The following is a 20648-nucleotide window of genomic DNA, read 5'->3' as shown; positions in this document are numbered from 1 at the left end:
TCCTGCCCCCCAGCAGTCCCTCAGCACACCAGGGCCCAGGATGGAGGAAAGGGACTGGCTGAGTTTTAGACAGCACCCCCAGCCCAGGGCAGGTGCCATCCTCCCCCGCTCCCTCTTGCCTGCTTTGGGTCTCCTGTCCCACTGCCTTGGGCAGGGCCTGCCCGTCAGCCTCCTCCAGGCGTGGTGGGAAGTTTATCGGTTCAAGGGGCCCTGACCGGCTCCTTGCCCCTGTCCGGCGGCCGCCCAGCCTGGGACAAGTCTCGCCCCTGCAGTCCCTCTCCGCTGCGTGTCTCCGGCGTTTTGGAGACACTGGTGGCCACCGTACGGAGCTGCGGGATATGCTGCCGCCTGCAGCGCACCCCTGTTCCAGGGGCTCGATTGGCTGAGCTGCCCACAGCGCAGGACCCAGGTGCTTCAGACCAGGGCAGAGGTAAGCAGGAGGGAGGCGCTGGCATGGGGCAGGATGGTCCTGTCCTGTGCGGCACTCAGCCACCCCCCAGGCCCTACGGGGAGGTGAGGATGGGCACGGGGACGACTGGGCTTTGTGCCAGCCCTGCCATGGATTCCCCACTGGCACATCCGAGCTAGCTTGGGGGATGTCTCTTGGCTTGGGGGCTGGGCCGCAGAGAGGGCTGGTAGTGAAGTTTCAGGCCACCAGGGACCATTGGATTGTGCCATATGAGCCAGGCCAGGACCCCTCCGCCGGAGCAGGGGGTGACGGGTCTCTCTCCTTTGCCCCAGGGCCCCGACGAAGCCCGCTCTCAGCTGCTGATTGTAGATTGGAGCTTCGACCTGGTGTCCCCACTGCTGCACAAGCTCACCTACCAGGCCCTGGCCTACGACCTGCTCAGCCTCGAGAACGACACCTACAAGTAGGGCCTGGCTGCCAGCAAGAGGCGCCCCACACTCCTCCTCAGGCGGGCTGGGGGGGATGTGACCCAGGCACCTGCACCGCTCTGCAGCCCCCATGCTCGGGGGAGGGGTGCCACAGCCTGACCCCGTCTCCTCTCCCCCACAGGTACAAGACAACAGGGACCAGCGACTCGCAGGAGAAAGAGGCGCTGCTGGATGAAGACAACAAACTGGGTGCAGTTACGCCACATGAACATCGCTGACATCTCCAAGTGAGCACACTCAGCTCTGCCCCTGACATGCCCATGTGTGCCCCGCGCATACCCTAGATTATGCTCCCATGCGTGGCTGGGCTGCTGTGGCTGGCCCCAGGCGAGGCCTCTGCCTTCTAGGGGACACTGTGCGCTGGATGGGGCCGGGATCTCACCACTGCCTCCCTCCAGGCCAACATCTAGGACCTGTCCCAGATGCTGAAGAAGATGCCCCAGTACCAGAAAGAGCTGAACAAGGTAATGGGGCTGGAGCTGTTAGTGGGCGGGGAGCAGGGCATTCAGTGGGGCTGATGGGGGAGCAGGGTGCTCTGTGGGGCTGGTGAGGGACAGTAGGAACTCTCTGGGGGGCAGGACACTCTGGGGCACTCCGCTTTACTGCCTGATGAGAGCTGCTGACCTGTACCGTTGGGCAGAGCCATTTTCCCCCCAGGTGCTGTGTGGCACCATGGGCAGCAGCCTGCCCATCAGTGCCCAGAGCTGCCCCATTAGCCCCAGCAATGGCAGCCCTTGGGTAACGCCTGCGCCATAGAATCATAGACTATCAGGGTTGGAAGGGATCTCAGGAGGTCATCTAGTCCAACCCCCTGCTCAAAGCAAGACCAACCCCAGCTAAATCATCCCAGCCAGGGCTTTGTCAAGCCTGACCTTAAAAACCTCTAAGGAAGGAGATTCCACCACCTCCCTAGGTAACCCATTCCAGTGCTTCATCACCCTCCTAGTGAAAATTTTTTTCCTAATATCCAACCTAAACCTCCTCCACTGCAACTTGAGACCATTACTCCTTGTTCTGTCATCTGCTACCACTGAGAACAGTCTAGATCCATCCTCTTTGGAACCCCCTTTCCGGTAGTTGAAAGCAGCTATCAAATCTCCCCTCATTCTTCTCTTCTGCAGACTGAACAATCCCAGTTCCCTCAGCCTCTCCTCATAGGTCCTGTGCTCCAGCTCCCTAATCATTTTTGTTGCCCTCTGCTGGACTCTTTCCAATTTTTCCACATCCTTCTTGCAGTGTGGGGCCCAAAACTGGACACAGTACTCCAGATGAGGCCTCATCAATGTCGAATAAAGAGGAATGATCACGTCCCTCGATCTGCTGGCTGTACCCCTACTTATACAGCCTAAAATGCCGTTAGCCTTCTTGGCAACAGGGGCACACTATTGACTCATATCGAGCTTCTCATCCACTGTAACCCCTAGGTCCTTTTCTGCAGAACTGCTTCCTAGCCATTCGGTCTCTAGTCTGTAACAGTGAATGGGATTCTTCCTTCCTAAGTGCAGGACTCTGCACTTGTCCTTACTGAACCTCATCAGGTTTCTTTTGGACCATTCCTCTAATTTGTCTAAGTCTCTCTGTTGCCTATCCCTACCCTCCAGCATATCTACCACTCCTCCCAGTTTAGTGTTATCTGCAAACTTGCTGAGAATGCAGTCCACGCCATCCTCCAGGTCATTAATGAAGATATTGAACAAAAGCGGCCCCAGGACCGACCCTCGGGGCACTCTGCTTAAAACCAGCTGCCAACTAGGCATGGAGCCGTTAATCACTACCTGTTCAGCCCGACGATCTAGCCAGCTTTCTATCCACCTTATAGTCCATTCATCCAGCCCATACTTCTTTAACTTGCTGGCAAGAATACTGCGGGAGTCCGTATCAAAAGCTTTGCTAAAGTCAAGGAATAACACACCCACTGCTTTCCCCTCATCCACAGACCCAGTTATCTCCTCACAGAAGGCAATTAGGTTAGTCAGGCATGACTTGCCCTTGGTGAATCCATACTGACTGTTGCAGATCACATTCCTCTCCTCTAAGTGCTTCAGAATTGATTCCTTGAGGACCTGCTCCATGATTTTTCCAGAAACTGAGGGGTGAGGCTGATCTGTAGTTCTCCGGATCCTCCTTTTTCCCTTTTTAAAAGATGGGCACTACATGAGCCTTTTTCCAGTCATCTGGGACCTCCCCCGATCGCCATGAGTTTTCAAAGACAATGGCCAATAGCTCTGCAATCACATCCGCCAACTCTTTTAGCACCCTCGGATGCAGCGCATCCAGCCCCATGGACTTGTGCTCATCCAGTTTTTCTAAATAGTCCCGAACCACTTCTTTCTGCACAGAGGGCTGGTCACCTTCTCCCCACACTGTGCTGCCCAGTGCAGCAGTCTGGGAGCTGACCTTGTTTGTGTAGACAGAGCCTTGCTCCTGCAGCTCTCGGGAGAGGGCCTTGGTGGGCTTCCAAACCTGCCCATTGGAGCCACTCCTGGTGTCACTGAGCCATGTGTCAACAGAAAGCTCCTGGCCACTGGCGCAGGTACCCTGACAGCTGCTAGTCTCCAAGCCCCAGCCTTGTGGTGACAAACAGAGAAACCGTGGGCTGCTTTGGAAGCTGCTTCCTCCTCCTGATCCTCCCCTCCAGCTGCCCCGCTCCACCCCAGAGGACGGGGGCTGGAGGGCACTGACTTGGCCATGTAGATGTGGGTTGGGGCCTGGGCTGAGCCAGGTTTGGCGCAGGGATGGCCTGGCTGGGTGCACCCTGTTTGTGATCATGTGGGCCTGGCCTAGGCTAGCGCCCCTTCAAGGCCCATGCCCCTGGCTGGTTCACGGGAGGGGTGGGGAGGGCAGGCGGCTGCTTCCCAGCCCAGCTGGGGGCTGCCCTGGCTGGGAGACAGGCAGAGGGAGAAAATGCAGTTCCTCTCAGCAGCACTAGGGGCACCAGCCAGGTCAGGCACTCTCAGCCTGTGCGCCCCCTGCAGCCCAGACTCTGCATTGCACCTCTCCTATGCCCATACCCATCGCACTCTGCCATGGCTTTCCCAGCACCTGCCAGCCTCAGAGTGCCCCAGGCTTTGCAAAATATGATCCCAGTCCATCAGGGGGTTTGGAAAATCCCCAGCAGCACCCATGTGACATGAAACCTAAGTAACAGGCACCCAGAGTGGGAGTGACTCACATGGATTTGGGGGCAGAGCTGGGCATGGAACCCAGGAATCCTGCCTCCCAGCCACTGATCTAACCTCTGGACCCTACTCCCCTCCCAGAGCTCAGCACAGAACCCAGATGGCCTGCCTCCCAGCCCTCTCTGCTCTGTCCATACTTCTGTCCCCTCGGACCCCTGCTAATAATTGCACATGCAGCTTGCTGGGGAATGTGCTCTGGAAGAGGTCAGTCCCTTTGAGCCCAGCAGGCCCTGTTTCCCCTGCCCCCTGGGCCAGCTCCTCTCTCCCTGCTGGACAAATGAGCACTGCCAGTGCTGCATGCCTGCTGTGGATGAGGTGAGAGACCCTGGCACCTCTGATCTGCTGCAGGGGCCCAGCCCCAATCTGCTCAGCTGCAGAGCTGTCTGTCCCTGATCCCCGTGGGGAATTATCAGCCACAGTTAACAGCCATTTGGGTAATTGCTGCGCTGCTGCCAGGAGACTGGGTAGTGGATTGGAGGTGCAGAATTAAAAGGTTCCAGCAGAGACACCTGCCCAACGATGGGCTTGCCAGCTTCCACCATGGCTGTCCTTACAGCTGAGCTGCCACTGGGATTCCGTGTGCCCTCCCAGCCTGCACCTTGAGCAAGGGGGACCCCAGCCATTTACGCTGTACCCCTCAGCCTGCCCCCCAGAAGCATGAGGGGGTCGCAGGCCTGAGACAGCCAGCCATTGCCTGGTCAGTGCTAGTCGGAAGGGTGGGTTTGACAGACAGGCCCAGCCTCCAGTTCCTTCCTGGGCAGAGGGCAGGATGCTGCCCTGGCTCTGCCATGCTCTGCTCCAGGTGCTGGTGAGGACAGCAGGAGAGGGTTGTATGTGTCAGCCCAAGCTGTGGGCTTGGGGGATCTGATCACTGTGCTGGCCCCAGCCCTGGGGGCTGGTGCGAATGCGGTGCTGTGACATTGCACTCTATATGATTTTATAAAAATATATAATGTAACTGGAATATGCTTCATGAAAAAGGTCTCTTGTAAGGTATCATTACAAAGCGTATAATCTACTGAGTGTGGTCATCCTATTTGTATAAATGTATCACTTTTGTATCTGAAACTAGAAATATGAAATATCACTCTGAGGGCCTATTGTAATTATGCAATACAAATAATCACATGCTGATCTACAGAAATACTTTTGTACCGTGGCCATCCCCACTGGTTTAAGAGATTAGTCACTGAAAATGGAACTTGACATCTGCGTTTAACTCAGTCCCCTCGTTCTTTCTGCTCAATACACACTCGGTGGTAGGTATGTCCACATAATAAGGTTATGAAGATGGGTCTATGGGAGGGTTTGACTTCCTCTACCATGGTCTGCTATTGCAAGAAGGAGGTTTGCTGGGAAGAGATGGGGTCTGTCTGTCAAGAAGGAGAAGAACATCGTCATGCATTGGCTCACCAACCTTAGTTTTAAGCTCTTCTCATAAGTTCAGAGGGGGCAGGTGAAAAAAGCCACCAGGTGAAAAAAGGTAATTTTAATAGCAGACTAGATCTTTGGGGAGAAGTAGATGTGGAAAATTGCAGTAGAATTTATAGGAGAAACAAGAGGTAAATCCATGGAGGCATCTGCTTAACATCTTAGATGTCTATACACAAATGCAAGGAGTAATAATAATGGGGAATAAATAGTAAGAACTGGGAGTTTTAGTACATAAGTCATAACTGAGTTTAACTGGCATCACACATATTCGATGGACTAAATCTCATGACTGGAATATTGGTGTAGAGGGCTATAGCTTGGTCAGGAAGGACAGGCAGGAAAAAAAGAAAGGAAGTATTGCATTGTACACTTGTTCTGAGGTCCAGAAGGAGGTGAGAAGCAGACCAGTTGAAAGTCTCTGAGTAAAGATAAAAGAGGGAAAAAACAGGGGTGATGTCCTGGTAGGGGTCTATTACAGACCACCAAATCAGGAAGAGGAGGGAGATAAGGCATTTCTAGAACAAATATCAGGATTTGTGTTTTGGATATTTCTGTGAATAATGGGAGACTTTACCTAACCAGACATCTGTTGAAAAAGGAATATGGCAAAACATAAGTTCCAGAAATGTACTGAGGACAATGCTTTGTTTCAGAAAATGGAGGAAGTAACCAGGGGGACAGCCATTTTAGACTTGATTCTGACCAACAGGGAGGAGCTGGTTGTGAAGGTAAAGGTGATTTGGGTGAAAGTGATCATGAATGACAGACTTCATAATTCTAAGAAAAAGGAAGGAGTGAGAATGATAGAAGAAGGACTACAAAAAACAGACTTTAACATACTCAGAACTGGTAGGTAGCCACCCATGTGGAAAATATCGAAGGCATAAAGGAGTTCAGGAAAACTGGCAGTTTCTCAAGGAGACAATATTAAAGGCACAACCACCAATGCAAAGGAAAGATAGGAAGAATAGTAAGAGGCCAATATGGCTCCATCAGAAGTTTTTTAATGACCTGAAAATCATAGCAAGGGACAAATGTAATTGGAATTCTTTTTCCATATGGTTTACTGCAAAAAGTGTCGTCATTCTGAGTGCTTTAAAGGCAGCATCACTTCCAAAATCAAGAGTTGGCTCTACATATGGCCACACATATGACACCACACTATATTAAACACAATAAAAATTAATGTAGTTGATTTGTTTGGCAGGACATGGAAATTAAGTATAAATTTCAATTCATTGTAGAACAACATAAAATCAATATTTGTAATACAGTTCAATAAGGTTTCATCAGGCTTTTTGATCAAGCAAATTAAAAAGCAAAGGAAACCAACCAACCACACTCAAGGGTCACTGTGCATTCTCCAAGGCAGTTTCTTCTCTTTCTTTGTTTGGTGCTTTTATTTTATATAAATTCAACCAGGAGCAGATTTTCAGCTAAAACCAATATTGGAAAGTGTGGCAAACAGAGAGAACGACTAAACCAAAATTCAAAATGATGTCGAGAGAATGAGAAGTTCTACACTAGAGCAAATGTAGCCACCTATTGGACTGCTGACATGTACGGGCCCAGATATTGAAATGTATTTAGGTTCCTAACAGCTACTGATTTGAGTGCGAGTTAGGAGCCTAAATACCTTTGAGGATCTTGTCCATATAATTACAGCACATAACTGGTGAGCTGCAGATTGTGTGGTATGCTACAGTCACATCGATGTCATAATAGTGCTTGTATAATCTGAACTGGCTGTCCTGGCCATGACAGACCGAGAGGCCAACTGCCTGTCAGTACGGGAGCTCTGTGGAGAAAGGACTGTCTGGAGGAAGTGTTGAGGAAAGATTCAAACATGAGTAAATTTGTGAGTCAGCAGGAGGTAACTGACAGAGGTAAGGGTCAGCATTGTATTTTCTGTATCCATTCTATATTCACACACACATTCAGAAAGCACAGACATACAGGTAGATTAGCTGTAATGTTCTCCATTTGTATGACCAGATCCTCAGCTGCTGTAAACCAGTGTCGCTCTGTTGTCTTCCTTGTAGCTGTGTTGATTTACACCAGTTGAGGAGTCGGCCTACAGCCTCTGGACCTGGAAACTTTCCTGAGAATCTGAGTTTCTATTGAATGTTATGGGGGAGGTCTCCCTTCTTTTGTCCCAGGTGTTTATGTTTATTATAGGTCCTCATTTTGTGTCTTCTGCATCCATGGAGCCAAGATCTAACTGTGGAATCCACCAGAGATGGGGGAAATTAGAACATAAAATGCAGAAGGGCTTCTCCTCTGGCTGTCTAAATGAAGCTCTGTTAATATCTTAAATGCAGGATAAGAAAGCATGGGGTCACACTTCTTAGCAACACTAGAGAGCTTAATCCCACTCTATCACTACTGCAACTAGATGGGCAGTGTAGGTTACAGTTAGGATTCAGTTTGCATCTGGATGTTAGAACTGAAGGATGCAATTTGCATAAAGGACGGGCAATCACCTAACCTCAAGCAGTCTTTCCTGGGAAGGGGAAATCTTGTTAGTTCCTCCTTCATGCTTTGGAATGCTGTTACAATGGAGACAGATACATATGGCATTTCAGATTTCTTTTTAAATCTTAAGGCTCCTGGAGAATTTTTGCACACAGCTAAGAGGTACATGGGAGATAAAATCCTGATTTTTTTAATACATCAGCTGTTTCATAGAGTTTGAGGCCAGAAGGGACCATTAGATCATCTAGTCTGACTTCCTGTATTTCACAAACCATTAAATTTGACCTAGCAACCCTACACTGAACCCAAAAACTTGTCTTGGACTAAAACATTTCAGTCTTTAGGAGACTAAACTGTTGTGTGCCATAGGCAGATGACAGGAGAGACTGAGGTTCCACCAATGCCTAAGGCCCTTGTAATGGTAGAGAGTTGATTAGGTCAGATATACCCAGATGACTCTAGCAGGTGATCAGTGCCCCATCCTCCCACCCAAAGGTCCCTGCCAATCTGAGTAGGGGAAACTTCCTTCCCACTCACAACTCTGGAGATCAGTTGGACCCTGAGCATGTGAGCAGGACATCTAAGGAAACAGATTCTCTGACTCATCTTGGAGCACTGGTCCACCCTACCAGGTGTCCCATCTCTTGCAATGGTCAGTCCCTGATGCTTCAGATGAAGGTTGGAGAGAACTACCCCACCCCACTCACAGCATACACCTAGCCAATTGTGCATGGGGAAAAATTCCTTTATGACCTCTACAGGCAACTGGATGAACTCTGTTCCATGAGTTTTCTCTGCAAGTATTTAAACTACCATGAAATAAGATGAAAGGCTTTCTTCAAAACAGGGGGCCTAAAGTTAGGCTTCTAAATTCATAGTGAGGTCTAAAAAAGTGGCCTGATTTTCAAGAGATACTGAGCCCCCACAAGTTCCCAGCATAGCCAATAGGACATCTGGGTGCTCAGGATTTTTGAAAACGAGGCCCTGACTAAGCAAAACTCTTAAGCATGTGCTTAACTTTAGGTCTCTTTGTTGGCTTAGAGTTAAGCATGTGACTAAGATGCTGAATCAGGGCATAGGTGCCTTAATATGGATTTAGGAGCTGAAGTTTAGGCACCCAATTTTGAAAATTTGGGCCATAAATTATTATTCTGTATGCTATCAAACCTCATCAATTGATAGTAAAGAGGGAAAGGAAGATTATTTTACATGGGGATCTACTTGAAAGGAGTAAATTTTCTTCATTATGATTTTCCCTCCCAACACACTGGGTCCTTCAGCAAACAAACCTGGTCATCAGGAGGAAGGAAGAGGATTAACATGATTCCCAGGTCTACTTCTTCTCACAGTGTTTGGACACCTGCAGAATCTTTACTAGATAGTGAATTATAGAGGACAACACCAATTTCTACTATCAGTGGTAACCAACTGAATCCTTTTATTTAATTTCAGGTGTTTATAATGAGGTTGTTTCCCTCTTGGCACATATGGATGACCAAGATAAGGACAAAATTGCCCTCAGGATTGCCTGTATAGCTGAGACCAAGCTGGCTATCGTTGTTACCGTTCTGCTAGAAAAATTGCAACAGGATGAGGTAGGGTAGTTTCATGAAATTAAATCTGGTTTCCATGTGTCCACACCAAATTCTGCCTGACTTCATGGGGGTAAGCATGGGGGTAATTCAGTATAGGACTTGGCCTGGCACACCATAGGCATAATCAATATTCACCCTTCTGTCCTCAGGCATGAACTCATCATGCAAAATGCTGTTATTGCAGATCAGGATGATATAATGCTCTGTAAAGACAGCATTGTCCTTTTACACACAGTGGAGTACATGGGTTGCATATAGTAGAAGTACACTATAGGACCTGCAGTAATCTCTTTTAGTAATACTTTGCCCTTCTTTAGCATCTTCATCCAAAAATCTCAAAGCACTTACCTAATACTAATGAATTCAGACTCACAGCACCCTGTGAGAATGGTCGGCATGATCCCCATTTACAGATGGTTTGTGTCACTGGGAATTAAGTTACTTTCTCAACACAACTTAGCAAGTTAGTAAAAGAATGTGACTAAAACCCAAGTGAACTGACTCCCTGCTCTTATTCCTAGCCAACACTCCTTTCTTATGATGACATATTATTGAGATTATAGCACTGAAGGGACCTTATCTCTATATTTTCTAGTAGGGGAATTCTGCAACAAAAAATTAAAAATGATGCACACAGTATTTTCACATTTCTGCAAATATACAATCTAATTGCATCAGTTCAAATTATATTTGCTTATTTATTTCTAAATCCCAGTCAGCAAGTATGTCTGTATCAATACAGACAACAAAAAGGATTCAGGAAATTTTTTTTGACAAATAGATTCCTTACTATACATATTAATACAGAACTCTGAATAACAATTTATTTTAACTCACTACAGAACCATATTTCTGGCACTCCTCAGCCACAGTGCAAAGGCTTGATGGAGTCAGAGGTGATGGAGGAGCTGAGGGAAAGGGAAGTAAATTGCTGGGAAGGAGCCTGGGTGTGAACTTAGAGGATTGCTGGGTATGGATGGGAAACATATGAACAGTTTTTTGGGGAGGGGCTGGGAGGAATTGTTAGGGAGCTCCCCACGTGCAGACCCTGGCTGACTCCTAACCTCTCCCATTCAGGAAGGCACATCTGCCCCTGTCTCCATGTGTTTCTGCACCCCCATGTGTCCTTTCACCCCTTGTCCACATGTGTCCTTCCAACCCCACTCAGACACCCACTACCCCCATCCCCATGTGTCTCTGTACCCCCTCCCCCATCCCCATGTGTCTCTGTGCCTCCATCCAACCACCCCCTGTCCCTGTGTAGCTCTGCACCTCCTCCCCCCATCACTATGTGGCTCTGAACCTCCCTCCCCCCTGTAACCCTGTGTCTCCACTCCCATTCAGACCCTCCCCCAATCTGTCCTCTCCCACTAGCCCTTATGAGCAGAACTGAACTGCTTGTCTTGGCCTCCTAGTACTTTCATTATTTTAATTACTCGATTAATTATGAATCTCTTTTGGTTTTAAATAATAAAATTGTTGCATAATCCAGAGCTACTTGAAGTACATAGAGTTTATGTATTCATAAATTATCAGTGACAATTTTCAATTAAAAAAATCCTCCTTTCATTTAAAAATTAATGGAAGGAGCTTCTCCCCAGTGAAGCTGTGTGTTCTGATTGCAGTTTGCAGAAGCATCCCTTTTCAAGCAGCGCCACTGGAATGTTTAGCCAATCAAGAGATCTGATTGGCTTTGAACATTCCAAAGGGCTTTATGACCTTGGCATGCAGGTCACATAGGTTTACAGACTCACAGGAGACAGAACTGGAAAAGACCTATTGGATCATCCAGTCCATTTCCCTGCTAACGCAGGAGCATTCCCAGCAGCCATTTTCCACTGTTTTGGCCAAACTAATTTTAAAAAGCCCCTAATGACTGAGCTTCCACTGTTTTCCTAGGAAGACTGTGTCATAATCTTATAGACCTGTCTCCCAGGTGGGGCATTTTTTCTTGTTATTAAAGTCTAAATTGTATGTCTTCTTTTAGTTTAATCCCATTACTTCTACTTTTACCTAAATGTATTATACTTAAAAATTCCTCTCCTTCCTTGGTGTTCACACCCTTCAGATAGGTGGATGGTATTATCATCTCTCCCTCACAGTCATCCCTTGGCCGCATCGGCCATAGACAGCTCTGTCAGTCTGTCTTCGGAAGTAGAGGTCTGCTCGGGCCCAATTTTTAAGCCCAACGTGAACTGGCCCCAAGTCCACTAACCTCACCCTGAGAGGGTTGAATCATTTCCCATCCTGGTCCCAACCCTTCCGCCAAAACCAGATACTGCCACTGCATCCTGCTCATGGGGCCGATGCAGCGGCAGTAATGTGCAGCAATGGCTTGATCCTCTGACACTGCCCCCTGCTGTGCTGATCCCATGGGCTAATGGAGGAGAACTGACCTGACCAGAGCCCAAGAGTCAGGTGTTTTTTCATCCAACCTGACCCTGACGCCTGTAGTCAGGTCCCATAGGATTTGGGTCAGGTTGCAGGGCTCTATTCAGAAGTCAATTCTGCCACCTCCGTGCATTCTTTTTTGCTCTCAAATGAATTACTTCCAATTTGTTGATCTCTCTGGGAATGTGGTGCTAGAAAATGCAATAATCCAGATGTAGTCACACCTCAGATGAACAGAGAGGAACTGGTGTCTTCCTGCTTTGTGCTGTTGCCGGCACAAAGTGCCAGAGGCTAAGCAACAGCGGTTTGTGGCCCGGAGTGTGTAGCGCTAATGAACACACCAGGATGGAGAAGCAAAACAGAAGTTTATTTGAGCTCAAATAAGGTGCGAGGGAGAATGCAGTCTCAAATCCTGCACACCTAATACAAGCAATTTCTTCCTTTTATATCCCAGTTGTTTACTACAAAACTTTTTCTTGCGACTAGCTAATCTCTCACTCCCCCCTCCTTTCCCATCTAGCTGCAGTATCTTTTCTCACTCAATCTTTTGTCTTCCCCCTTCCTCCCCCCCTCCTCCGCTGCTGAGACGTGTAAACAGTATCTTAAAACGGCCTTGAGAGTGCTTTAGCCTAGCTTCAATGTATTACAGCAGAAAACTATTACAACCGAAAACTAACTGCTAGCACTACATTTTTGCAGCTATTAGTACATTAGGTTACACTAGGTTACACAAAGTGTTTAACATGGAGGAACAATGGTTCATTGAGGCCTGAGCAGGAGGGCTTCATCGGCACTCGTGATCTTCCACCCTCCCGAGCTATCTAGATTTATGCCTAGTGACACCAACAACTCCCTCCTTTGAAAATACTCAACAAACTTTTGGCTGAGTGTTCTCACATCCAAAGGATAACATGCGATTAAGCTCTAGGGAGCTGGAGTGCTTTACAGCAAGCAAGCAAGAGAAGAGTAATGATACACAACACCACACCAGTGAGCAGGAGGCGAACAATGCCTCCCCCTAGTTCCCTCAGGTTGGGTAACCAGCCCCAGAGGGAATCAGAAATAGTGGGTTCCCCTTTTTAGGCCTTCCACTGTTCAAAAGCCTGTTTGGCTGACAGGATGTGCTTGTTAATATCCTGTGTGTTTTCTGGGACAGAAGTACAGCATTCATCCCCTATAAGGGCGCACACCCCGCCCTGTGAAGCCACACTTCCACCCAGAAAGTGTCCACGTCTGTCTCCATGATCACAGATCAGATGGTATTCCTGATGCATCTGTAAGGGCAGTGGGCCAAGTCTGGTCCTCAAGATCACTCCGAATGGCCATCAGCTGGTCATACAGGAAATCCTGAATTCCTAAACATACTAGATCCCACTGCAATGCCTTCTCAGCCTCAGTGATATTCAATACCATCTTTCCTTGGTGTAGTACTGTATTACATCTGTTATTTCACTATTCTCAGGCACTTCAAAAGGCATTAACATTAATAGCATAGGAGGGGGTTACGTTATTAGTCACTGGAATGGTTTCAATACGGGTAAAATTTTTAGTGGCAGAACAAACTCTTCAGGTACTTTTTATTTAAAATCTAATTAGAGAGAGCAATACATGCTGAAGGATTTATCCAGAACACAGGACGCAGCCTGTAGAATAAACTCCACAATCCTAACAATACCACATTCCCAAGCATGGGTCCCACAAATGTCCTTCCGCCAGTGTATAATTCTTTGTTTCTTTACCAGGGTCAGTTCTTAATGTTCTTTCTAGTCAGGAATTCCTGGATTTTGGCAATTTCAGTGGAGTGAGTGTTCCTTCTTTCTCAAAACAGTCATGGTGCAGCATCCTACAGGGGAGAGGTTACCAGCACATCACCCTGTAATAGTTTTGCTTTTTCTAGAAAAATGCAAAGGCACAGTAGATCTGTCAGTGGGCAAGGGAGAGGTTACTAGCACTTCACCTTGTACTTTTTCCCTGCTGTCCAGAAGGCACAGTGGAGCTAGAAGGAGAAATAGGCTAATCTTCAGTAAGAGAATTCTCCCGAGGTGGAGGGGTCTTTTTGCAGTGAGAATCTTGGGTCCATGCAGTCAGTCTTTGGCACTTCACAGCGGTGTTGATAGTCAGCAGGACTTAATAAGGGCCTTTCCAGCATGGAGCCAAAGCAGTCTTTCATTGGTGGACCTTTACATCAATCCAGTTTCCTGGTTCCAAGGAGTGGCAGGGCTGCTAGGGTCTTTGGGTAGCACTTCTTTACCTGTGAGAAAAGAAACCTAACACATTTTATTAGTGCCTAGCAGTGTTTTGCAAACCTTATAGCTGCATGGGCAAATTCAAACCCTCCTTTTCCTGCTTGTTAGCCAAGTCTTGACTGTGAATGGAGTCAGTGTCCTATCTATAGCCTGAGCTTGCTATTTTTTCTTTTTCCAGTGAACTCATTCTGTTCTTTGTTCTTCTTTCCTTTTTGGCTTCTTTTAACCTACAAAGGAAACTTCCACTCTTTACTCATACACCTTTTTCCCAACAACGAACACATAAACATTGCCATCATACAGTACATCAGTCTTATTATTCAATGTATGCCACATATACCCTTCCACTAAAAAAACTTTATTATAGAACTTTGGAGCAACAAGCTAGAACAAGCACACCCACTTTGAGGAGTTCACTCAATAAAACCTCTCGTCCAATAGCTTCCCACCATCCCCAGCCCTCTGGCTAGAAATCTGAGGTAGCCAGAAGGATCCCATGTACAATATGGGGAGTGGGTTAACTTTTCATGTCTTTGCTTCCAAAGACTGTTGGTATGCAAATTTTAACAACAATTTTTAATTAAAAGATTTGGCCAATGAAGATTCCTTTTCTTACTTAAGGAAATGTATTAGACTTCAGTATATCACATTCACATGATTCCAAACCAGACCATCCAATGAAAACACCAAACACAACAACTCCGGCCACGAGACAAACACCACAAGACAGAACACAAAACACAATTCCCTTTGTGCCAGTAAATGCATGGTACGTTGAATGCTGTCCAGCTGGCATCAGTTTTCTCTGATTATCTGAAAGACAAAAAAAAAACAGAAGTCTACCCCTTCTGGGCAGACAATCATTGCTTAAAATATACAAATACCCTTGTTGACTTCAGGCAAAACAGAGGAATTACCCCATATTTTCTTATATTTGTTTCATAGGCAGCCCAGGTTTTCAATTACATAACACTGTATACATTCTTCAGCTAATTCAGCTAAATTGTTCATAGCCAAATCAAATGATTGCAATCCAATAATTTCTTTGCCTGAATTTATTTACAAACATTCCACAGACACCAAGAACTTTCTTCTTTAGCATTTTTACAAAGTTTAACTGCTTTTCCCTCCAGCAACTACAGAGTTAATTTCTCACTCTCCCTTAAATCACTTGCTTGTCTCCCAACAGCTACTTTTATTAACTCAAATCACCATTCCAAGTAAGTCCTAGGTATTTGAAATCCCCGTGCTTACACTTACTGTCTCTTTCTTTCCACTACACTCTCAAAGTTTTCCAACCTATTTTCCAATCTCTCTGTCTGTCACCTGCCCACCTGGGCCCGATCCTGCTTTTCTTGCTGAACCGTCTCTTCCATGGGCACCAACTTGTTCCACTACCAGTTTAGCTAGGAGGGTGGGCTTCTCAACTAGCCCCCACCCCTCCTGGTCTCTTCCCTTAAACATTCTTACTCACAAAACTACACGAGTCCTCCCTCGTGAGGCTTGTCACCTGGACAAAAACACATGGCCCATTGGGCAAAGACCATTTACTTAACATATAATCCAGACCCCTTTAGAGGGTTTACTCAGAGACCCATCCATCTGTCTGCTGACACTTAAACAGAAAAGAGAATTACACAGAGCAGAGGAACTAACAGTCTAAGCCAGGTTTTCCAACTTCTATACACTGACCGCTACAGGGGACGGGACAGAAGGATCTCAATTCAACCTCAGAGCTTCCTTGCATGCATGGCTTCCACTCCGAGGAATTACAAATGAGAGGTTCAGTTCTGCCCACACTCCTAATGCCCAAATGAACAAAGCAGAAAAACAACAGTATCCGGTTAAACAGAACAGAACCAAAACCAGATAGCGTTTCCTTATCCTATCAGGGCTCACTTTTACTCATGCAGTTCTCAACATATAACACCAACAGTACCAAGCAAAGCAAAGATAAAATAACAAGGGTAAAACAAATAGATGGTGTAAATTCTGCAGGGCTTCCCCCTTTTTAATCACTCACCAAACTGTGACAAATTTCTGTTACCAATCTGTCCCTCATGTCAGGTGATCAGGCTGACACAACAGGATCGTTGAGGGAAGATAAAGAAAACACACCATATAACTGAATTTTTAGAGCTCCATTAATAAAATAATAGAACAACAACAGAGACTGTTGGGAACATTCCCACATCACTCAGGAAAACATTAATGCCCCAAGCCCTAAGCCCCTTTTTCATACTCGCACACGTATGTCCAGACTGGCCACTTCTGTATATAATGTTCAGAGAAGGGGGAGAGGTGGACAGGAGATTATCCTATATACAGCTTGTCCAGAATTTCCAACATGCTTCTGCTCTTGGGAGGGATGTTCTTTTATACCCTGGAATCTCCTGCGGCGTCTCTTTCAGAGATTCCAGTCCAGGTCAGCTGCCTGTGGCTTCTTTGGTGTCACGAAGCCACACCGGCTCCGGGATCACAAAGGCACACTGTTGGATCTTACTGGACAGTTAAGCTTTGCAAATGTAATCTCAATTCTGTAACTTATATTGCCTTTGGTTCGCCTCTGTCAATTTTCCTTTTTCCACAGCCGGCTGGGGCCGAAATCAGTTTTTCTTTGCACTTAGCATAGTCTGCGTTGATTCTTGCCCTTGAACGCAGAGCAACTTTCTTTTTATCCCTGGACCAAGATGAATTTCACATTAACCCGTACCTTTCCTCAATAGACAAGTTTGCTCACGCTGTGTTAGGGCTTTTTGGTGATTAAACGCTCCTCTTAGATGTATGATCTTATCTAGATTGAAGTACCTGCTAGTGGGCATTGTTTAGATGGATTTTCACGCGTGTAAATATTCCAATTCTCTAAATACCTGCAGGTTGATGAACCATAATGTACGTACATGTAATATGCGGGGGTACCCTTAGGGGGTGAGGTGGAATGTTTAGACTGTCCCCCCACCCATTTTCCACTTACACACACAGGGAGGTCCTGTACGCGCTAGCGGCTCATAAACTAAGGATTTTCCCCTACAGGGTACTCACACAGGAGAGGCTAACGAGGATGGCCACGACCCTCCTACACCTCCCTTCAGCAAAGAGCATTGGCTAGTCTCTGGGAGATGGCGCCGCATACTCTGATTGCATCCAGTGAGATGATCAGACTGTCAGGAGCCCACATGGAAAGGAAAGGGGGAGGGAAGATGGGTACACACACTCCTAGACCCAGGTAGCTTCCTCACCGGACGATGCCAGGCCGAGTCAGCCCACCATGGGTCGGACCTCCTAAAGATCCACTAGTTACCGGGCTTGCGTTAGAGTAGTCCTGGTCACGAGCTTTTGCTTCACAGGGTACTCTGGGTGTCTTCCAGTCATTCACACTGGCCCCCAGTACCATTGTGCATCTGATCTTGCTTTTTAGCTACAACAGGGAGAGAGTGCACTAGGACATAGGGTCTCCTTTCTAGACAGGTCCCTCCTTTCTCCCTCCACTCTCCCTAACCTGCTTTTGAATACTTGCACTCCACCAGACAGGGGGAAGAACAGGAGCTATGGTGGAGGATTTTTTTTCTTTTTTCTTTTTTTTTTTTTACACAAGAGCTCTCCATACAAACAGCTTCAGAATATACCCATTCACTGACAAAATAGGAGTAATTGGAGGATCATACTGTAATTTACTGATCTTTCAGGTGGCCACCTTTTCTGACCCTCTAATTTGTACTGAGGGCAGTCTACTGTACAAAACCTTTGTAACCTACTTTTGGTCATCGGATCCGATCCAAACACCTTCCAGTTTTCTAGAATGCATTCTAGGGTGGGTACACCGTGCCTTCCCCACCTTGCTCTGTCCCTGCCCCAAACCGCAGGAAGACACTGGGCGTCTCCAGGTCCTAACAGAAAGTCCAGACAACTGGACTGTTCCTACCTTATCCAAGGGACCGGTTCCTCACTGTCGCCCGGGACCAGTTCCACACCATCGACCGCAACTGCTTCTCCACTATTCGAGCGCGTTGCACGGTTGTGCCCTCCGGGGTTGCTCACACCGCGTCTCCGCCGAGGCCCCCGGTGAAGTCACCGGTGTGCACTGGGCGTCGGTCATCGCCACGATCCGTTGACCACCAGGAGGGATCCAGGCAAGACTAATTTTAGCCTCGAGCCCACCCAGGGATGCCAAGAACTGTTGCCGGCACAAAGTGCCAGAGGCTAAGCTACAGCGGTTTGTGGCCCGGAGTGCGTAGCGCCAATGAACACACCAGGATGCAGAAGCAAAACAGAAGTTTATTTGAGCTCAAATAAGATGCGAAGGAGAATGCAATCTCAAATCCTGCATACCTAAAACAAGCAGTTTCTTCCTTTTATATCCCAGTTGTTTACTACAAAACTTTTTCTTGCCACTAGCTGATCTCTCACTCCCCCCTCCTTTCCCGTCCAGCTGCAGTATCTTTTCTCACTCAATCTTTTGTCTTCCCCCTTCCTCCCCCGCTTCTCTGCTGCTGAGACATGTATACAGTGTCTTAAAATGGCCTTGAGCGTGCTTTAGCCTGTATTACAGCAGAAAACTGACTGTTACAACCAAAAACTAACTGCTAACACTACATTTTTGCAGCTATTAGTACATTAAGTTACACTAGGTTACACAAAGTGTTTAACATGGAGGAACAATGGTTCATTGAGGCCTGAGCAGGAGCGCTTCATTGGCACTTGTGATCTTCCACCCTCCCGAGCTACCTAGATTTATGCCTAGTGACACCAACAGTGCCATGATCCCTGTGTGAAAAAGACCCAACCCACATGGCTCTTTGTGTTAGCCATCACACCTTGCATACGTTGAAAAACAAACGTTGACTTTGTTTTTCACTGTCACCCCCAGGGCACTTGTTGCTTCCCACTTTTCTCCCTCCCATTATGTCAGTTACTTCTACGTCCTTTCCAGATGTGCTAGTTTACAGTTTTCTGAAAGGAATCTTGTTCTCTGATCAGATTTTTAATTTCTCTGTGTCCCTCTTTATTTTTTTCCCTCTCAGCTGATACTAAACTCCTCCAATATTTAGTATCATCTGTGAATTTCTACACTGATGGGCCTCATAAAAGACACCTTCAACTGTGCGACTGTCAATGTAGATCTAACTGCTGGGCTAATTTCCCCTAGGAGCTGTTGAGGACTTACTGTGGGAGTTGGGTATTTTGTAATTACACATTTACCAATTCTGTCTGGAGTGGTTAGAGCAAGGGCAAGGTGCTCATTTTTATTGCTTGGTTTCAATAAATGAAACTGGATAAGGGGGCAGTGAAGTAGGCTTCTTCTGGCTTTTTTCTCTGCAGAAAGATTAAAACATGTAAATTGTTCGGCTGCTTCTGAAGTGCTGCCAAATGCGCTGATTGTGGAGGGCATGGCGTATTTTACACCAATTAAGCCAATGGATTAGTTGTGTGAGCATGCTGGCTGAGGAGTCAGTGTGGCCTAGTGGATAGAACTCTGGATAATGACTCAGGAGACGTGGATTCTCTTCCTGGCCGCGGACCTGCTCTGTTATGATAAGACTTGGGCTAATCATTTCATGTTTGGATTGGAAGCTCTTTAGGGCAGGGGCTTATTTGTCCAATTACTGTATGATCATCAAGAAAAACTTTTCCCAATTGTTTGTTCTCTTTTCTGGTTTGTCCCCAGCAAAACAGAGTAGACATTTACTGTGTCCTGGAGAAGGCATTACAGCAGGACACCGGGAGCCTAGAGAGAAGGCTAGTGAACAAAATAATAACCCTAGCCTTTGACCAGATGAGAGAGAGTCAGGTAAGTTAGTTCTCCTGAGCTACTAATCAAAGGATCCAAAGCTTTAACTAATTAAAACTCTTTTTTTGGGGGGGTAGGGGGGTAAACTGTATACTGAAATGAAAATGTATTCTTCTGCTAGAAGCCCACACCTTTCTCCACAGCAAAGCCCAGTTCCTAGACAGCACTGGTGCACATGCATAAGATGGAAAAACTCACATGTGAAAGTTACACATGTGCTTAAGTGCTTTGCAGGATCAGGACCCGAGATGCATGATATCAGACACAGAGACATGCCTATGGTTTCTTCATGAGCACGTCTTTCCCATAGTCTACTAGGGATTTCATTTTTGATACTGATGTTATGTGGGAGGCGCTCTGATACTATAGCGATAAGTGGCAGTATAAAACCCTAAGACAGACAGAATCTGAGCTATCTCCAAAAGCAGCAGCATTGGATTTAGAATCTAGTTTGCCAGCAGGAAAACCCATGGAAAAATCTCTCTCTTCTTCCAAAGGAAGTCAGTCTCCTTTTGGGGGACAGTTTATTCCAGGAAAGCTCTCTGAATATCTTTGAAGCTGCCCAGTCTGTGTTTTACTACCTCCTTAGGAAAGGGTGGGGCAAAATATCATGTGACTATGGTGACCAGTCATCCACCACAAG

General features: G+C 46.8%; 1 protein-coding gene across 1 annotated transcript in view; it reads left to right on the top strand.

Moving 5' to 3' along the window:
* The first annotated feature begins 1130 nt into the window (after positions 1 to 1130).
* The window catches only part of LOC127030059 (maestro heat-like repeat-containing protein family member 2B), an 87919-nt gene continuing 68401 nt past the window's right edge, over positions 1131 to 20648 (top strand). The window contains exons 1-3 of the mRNA XM_050915967.1: positions 1131 to 1361; positions 9438 to 9580; positions 19883 to 20005. Of these exons, the coding sequence (XP_050771924.1) occupies positions 1193 to 1361; positions 9438 to 9580; positions 19883 to 20005 (435 nt within the window). The 5' untranslated portion in view covers positions 1131 to 1192. The remainder of the gene's footprint in view (positions 1362 to 9437; positions 9581 to 19882; positions 20006 to 20648) is intronic.

Source organism: Gopherus flavomarginatus, chromosome 10, assembly GCF_025201925.1.
Source record: "Gopherus flavomarginatus isolate rGopFla2 chromosome 10, rGopFla2.mat.asm, whole genome shotgun sequence".
NCBI classification, from domain to species: Eukaryota; Metazoa; Chordata; order Testudines; family Testudinidae; genus Gopherus; species Gopherus flavomarginatus.
This window is presented reverse-complemented; position numbering and strand designations above follow the sequence as displayed.